At 36.5% G+C, this 6,048-nt stretch overlaps 1 protein-coding gene across 2 annotated transcripts in view; it reads right to left on the minus strand.

Moving 5' to 3' along the window:
- Nucleotides 1-2,184: 2,184 nt before the first annotated feature.
- Nucleotides 2,185-6,048, minus strand: part of brat1 (BRCA1-associated ATM activator 1) — a 56,414-nt gene continuing 52,550 nt past the window's right edge. For both annotated transcript variants that reach the window (XM_062033240.1, XM_062033239.1), the window contains exon 12: nucleotides 2,185-3,929. In XM_062033240.1, the coding sequence (XP_061889224.1) occupies nucleotides 3,177-3,929 (753 nt within the window). In that variant the 3' untranslated portion in view covers nucleotides 2,185-3,176. The remainder of the gene's footprint in view (nucleotides 3,930-6,048) is intronic.

Consider the following 6,048-nt stretch of genomic DNA (forward strand, 5'->3'; position numbering starts at 1 on the left):
TGTGTGTGTGTGTGTGTGTGTAAGTGTGTGTGTGTGTAAGTGTGTGTGTGTGTGTAAGTGTGTGTGTGTGTAAGTGTGTGTGTGTGTGTGTGTGTGTCTGTGTGTGTGTGTGTGTGTGTGTGTGCGGTCGCTCATTAGTTAATGAGGAGACTTTTTCTATGCGTGTCCCGCTGTTCTTCCATGTGACTGACAGAGTGTGTGTGTGTGTGTGTGTGTGTGTGTGTGTGTGTGTGTGTGTGTGTGTGTGTGTGTGTGTGTGTGTAAGAACACGTGAACACAAATGGCTCCTCTGACTCCATCTGATGTCCACACACACATCACCCTCTGCACCGGTGATGCTTAAAATAATAAAATAACAAAAAATAAATGAAAAAAAAAAAAATTTTTAAAAATGACCAAGCAAAATAAAATGTAATATTTTTCAAATAAATACAAATATTTTAAAAATTCAAATTATGTAAAAAAAAAAAAAAGATAAAATGACTGCAATAGATAAGAGAATAAAACATCAAAGTAACTAAAGTTAATATAAAATAAATGACAATTACTATGTATGGAATAACTCAAATTTAAACTATATAAAAATGTTCAGCATACATTTCTGCAAAACATCAAGTGGCCCATTAGACCCACTTCCATTCACCTCATTTTAATTGTAACATATGAAAATAATACAATATCATTAATAAAATACATTTCATAAATATATATATTTTTGTAAATGGCAAAAACAGGAAAATAAAATGAAATATTAAACATTACAATAGTACAATAAATAAGATAATAAAACATACAATCAAATGAAGTTAATATAAAAAACGAAATATTAATTATAATTACTGTGTTCATAATAATAATGAATGGCTAAAATCAAAACTATAGTAAAACATTTTTTAAAATCTTTTCAGTGCAAAATATGAAGTTGTCACTTGGTAGTCTCAATTTAAGCATGAGGCCCATTTCAATTCACCTCATTGAAAATAATAAAATATAAAAAAGATAATTTTTATAATATTATATATTTTTGATTTAATGACTAAACTCCAAATAGATATTTAAAAACATTTTTTAAACTTACAATTACATAAAGATAATACAACGAATGCAATAAATAAGACAGTAAAACACAATTAAATAAAGTTTAAATAAAAAACTAAATATAAATTGGGGGGAAAAAAAGGTACATACGTTTCTGCAAAAATCAAAAGGTCACTTGCTGGTCTCAACTTGAACATTAGGCCCACTTTAATTCACCTCATTGTAATTGTAACATTTGAAAATAATTTATAACCTTTCAGCATTTTTTTTAAAAAATAATATAAAATAAATATTTTAAAAGTAATTCACTAAAAAACAAATATACAAAAATAATAAAATGATTGCAATACATAAGAGAAAAATATATCAAATGAAATAAAGTTAATATCCATCCATCCATTTTCTACCGCTTATTCCCTAAAAAACTAAATATAAATTATAACTACTGTATACACCAAAAATATAAAAATAACTCAAATTAACACTATCAAAAGAAAAAGGATGGATGGATGGAATTTGTTAAATATAAATTATGCAAAAAATCAAATGGTCACTTGCTGGTCTCAACTTGAACATTAGGCCCACTTTAATTCACCTCATTTTAATTGTAACATTTGAAAATAAAATATAATTGTTAAAATGTTTTTTTTAAATATTAAATCTAAATAAAATGACTATTTAACAAGCAATTTACTAAATATAAAAAAATTAAATGATTGCATTAAATAACAGAAGAACATTAAATGAAGTTAATATCAAACAAACTAAATATAAATTGTTATTACTGTATATACAAAAAATAACTCAAATTAAAACTATTTTATAAAGCTAATTTTATAAATTCTGCAAAACCTCAAATGGTCACTTGCTAGTCAACGCGAACATTAAGCCCACTTTAATTTACCTCAATTTAATTGCTACATTTGAAAAATATATATAATCGTTAAAATAATCTTTTAAAAATATTAAATTGAAATAAAATAGATGAATAAGTAATTTAAATAAAATACAATTATATAAAATATAATACAATGATTGCAATAAGAGAAGAAAATATCAAATTAAATGAAGCTAATATAAAAAAAACTGAATATAAATTGTAATTATTGTATATACAAAAAATAACTCAAATTCAAACAATTTTATAAAAGCTAATTTATTAAGTATAAACTCTGCAAAACCTCAAATGGTCACTTGCCAGTCGACTTTAATTCACCTCAATTGAATTAGACGGTCCTAAAACCCTGATATCACAAAATAAACATAGCAATGTATTAGCAACGATGCTTGTTAGGAACACCAAAATGTTGCAAAAAGCCGGTGAGCTGCTTACAAAAATAAACGTTGATGAACGAGCGCATCAAGTCTTATCTTTTTTCACAAGGCAGGTCTAAAAATAGACTCACCACACTTCACATTTCATTATTTCTGCTTATGTAACAGCGAGGTTCACTCACTTACGCAACAACAGGCTGATTATCTTTTTAATGGCATGATAAAAATATGCTGCTTCATATTTCATCCCTTTAAAAACACAAATCCGTGAATTTAATTAACTGCTGGCGACCCCTAGGGGGCGTGGCAGGTGTCAGTAGCAGTCCGCTACAACCTCCTGACCCCTAGGGGGCGTGGCAGGTGTCAGTAACAGTCCACTACAACCTCCTGACCCCTAGGGGGCGTGGCAGGTGTCAGTAGCAGTCCACTACAACCTCCTGACCCCTAGGGGGCGTGTCAGGTGTCAGTAGCAGTCCACTACAACCTCCTGACCCCTAGGGGGCGTGGCAGGTGTCAGTAACAGTCCACTACAACCTCCTGACCCCTAGGGGGCGTGGCAGGTGTCAGTAGCAGTCCGCTACAACCTCCTGACCCCTAGGGGGCGTGGCAGGTGTCAGTAGCAGTCCACTGCAACCTCCTGACCCCTAGGGGGCGTGGGAGGTGTCAGTAACAGTCCACTACAATCTCCTGACCCCTAGGGGGCGTGTCAGGTGTCAGTAACAGTCCACTACAACCTCCTGACCCCTAGGGGGCGTGTCAGGTGTCAGTAGCAGTCCGCTACAACCTCCTGACCCCTAGGGGGCGTGTCAGGTGTCAGTAACGGTCCACTACAACCTCCTGACCCCTAGGGGGCGTGTCAGGTGTCAGTAACAGTCCACTACAACCTCCTGACCCGCGTCCGTGTGGCTGTGGGCTGCACGGGTGCTCATGATGTCCTGCAGCAGAGACAGGAAGGAGTTGTGCACGTGGTCGCTGCTTTGGCTCAGAAGAACTGATTGTTGGTCCAAGTCCAGCGAGGTCAACACCTGGCACACGCCCACACGGTGGTCCCCGTCTTGGTCACCGGGCGTCCTCTCCAGCATCTTTCTGATCTCCTCTGGCAGCACGCAGGACACGCAGGTCGCCACGGCGGTCCTCTCATCTCGGGCGTCGGCCAGCAGGGGGCAGACCGTGTCTCTGATGCTTATCAGGAGGCGGCTGGCTTTCAGTCCCACGGGTCGATCGCAGTCCACCAGGCATCGCAAGAGCGCGGAGATGACGCCTTGATCCACTAAAAAACCTAACGCCGCGTCCAAAGTGGCGCCCGGCCCGTTGGTGCGCGTGTGAAGCGCGCACGCCGGCTCGTAGGACCGTCCGCCCCCGTTCTGGCCGTAACCCGGGCGGCCCGAGAGGACCGAGTCCAGCAGCAGCTCGGCCAGCTCCAAAGTGTGGACCTTGACCTCCCAGTCCAGATCCACGCTGCCCAGAGACAGGACGCGGCGCACGGAGTCCAGGAGGAGCGGCGAGGAGGACGGCGAGGAGGAGAACCAGGAAATGAAGTAGCGGACTACAGCCCGCCTGGCGAAGCCTTCCGTGTCCTCACTGAGGATGTCCAGCAGGCGGCGCACTAAGTCGGCCTGGAGGGACACAGGGACACTTTATTAGGTACTAGCTAGAAGGCTTGTGGGAATTGTTTTTATTTATTTTTTTGTTTTGATTTTTAACCTATTTAAAATAAATCAAAAAACAATAGTTTTTTTGACATAGGCCGAACGTACTTGACCGTAGTTTGGACACCCCTGGTCTAAGTTTCATTATTTATCCTTTCTGTGCCCTTGTGAATGTTTAGTCATCCTTTCCTTTCCTCTTGTAATGAAGCTATGCTTTTCCAACAATTGAATCATTAAATGTGTCATTAAATTTAAGCCACACCCACTCAATTTTAGAAGAAAAACATATTTTTCCCCACATTAGCTGCACCGGACTATAAGCCTCAAATATATATATATATATATATATATATATATATATATATATATATATATATATATCAGTACAGGGGTGTCTGTTCGGTTCGGAGGTGTACCAAACGAGTTTCCACACGGACATATTAAGTAGCATAACGCACGTTGTGTAAACAATGCACACCGAGGTACAACACACGGCATGCTAGCAGCTAACGGGCTAGGATAGACTGACCATACGTCCTCTTTTCACCGGACATGTCCTCTTTTGCGGAGCTGTCAGGGCGGAGTTTCTTAAATGCCTCAAATGTCCGGCATTTTGAGTTAGGGTTGCGTGTATTTTCAATGTACGTTCAGGGTTAAGAAGGGGTTAAAAACAAAACAAACAGCAGCATTGGTGAGGGAGGGGCAGAGACAGAGAGAGAGAGAGAGTTATGATAAACGTGCATGCGTCGCCAGGCTCTGCTTTTTATCCATAGATTTATCACATTTAATTTTTTATTATCTATAGCAGGGGTGTCAAAAGTGTGCCCCGGAGGCCATTTGCGGCCCACAGCTAATGTTTTAAAGGCCCACGGCACATTCTAAAAATACTATTCAAATAAACAAAAACATAACAAAAGTGAAATAAAAAAGCTTAAAGGTTAAATGTCATTTAGAAAAAGTTGCAATGTTGACTAATAAAACAAAGCTGTTTTTTTTTTTCAAACTGTCATTGCTCAAAACATAATATTGAATCAAAATCAATGTTATTATGAATTATTGACCTATCCAAGGTTCCCATTACTTCACATCAAATATTACACTAAGAAAAATATTTTCGGTGGAAGATTTTGCAAATTTGGTAAATAAATAACCCAAAAATTTATATTTTGTTGTTTTTTTACTGTACCGAAAATTAACCGAACCGTGACCTCTAAACCGAGGTACGTACCGAACCGAAATTTGTGTGTACCGTTACACCCCTAATAAATATATATATATATACACGTTTTGAAATAACTTATTTACACAAATATATTTTTTACATAGCTTAATCGTTTCCAAACTGTGCCTGTACTACGGCAGTAAAACGGCTGATCAAACAAAACAGAATACATGGTCATGGACCCACTAGCTGCGTAAGCTAGCTCTCCAATCAGGTAAACAGACTCAATAACTCCACGGTGACATTTTGGTGAATTTACTGATGAATTTGTGAAACTGAAACAATACAAAAAGAATGCCATTGTAAGTTAATAATACTAACACAGCAAACGTTTTAGCATATTAACTAATGCTAACAGCGTTAGCTTGATTAGATTACGATAGCACGTACAAATACGCACGAGAACATTCCAACAGACGTCACACATGGGACGGCTTAGTAATCTGTTTTTCTCTCCCTGACCCTCGGGTGGTCAGGGAGAGAAAACATGACATATACTGTATGGATGCTTTTAAAAAAGGCTTAAAAACCCTTCTTTTTTAAAAAGCCTTTTTTTTAGATATATGCATACCAGTTTTAGCTATTTGGCTGTTCTAGTTTTTATTTATTTTTATTTTTTATTATCTTTTTATTTTATTTTAATTTAATTTAATTTAATTTAAATTTTATTTTAATTTTAATGTAATTTTAATTGTATTTTGTTTTTATTTTATTTGTATTTTATTTTGTTTTTATTTTATTTTAATTTAATTTAATTTTTATTTTTATTTTTTACACTGTAGCACTTTGAGGTTGTTAACTCAATGTAAAGTGCTTTTTACAAATAAAATCTATTATTATTAATGAAGAATTGTTTTAGTTATA

The sequence above is a fragment of the Entelurus aequoreus genome, linkage group LG22 (assembly GCF_033978785.1).
Source record: "Entelurus aequoreus isolate RoL-2023_Sb linkage group LG22, RoL_Eaeq_v1.1, whole genome shotgun sequence".
Lineage (NCBI taxonomy): Eukaryota > Metazoa > Chordata > Actinopteri > Syngnathiformes > Syngnathidae > Entelurus > Entelurus aequoreus.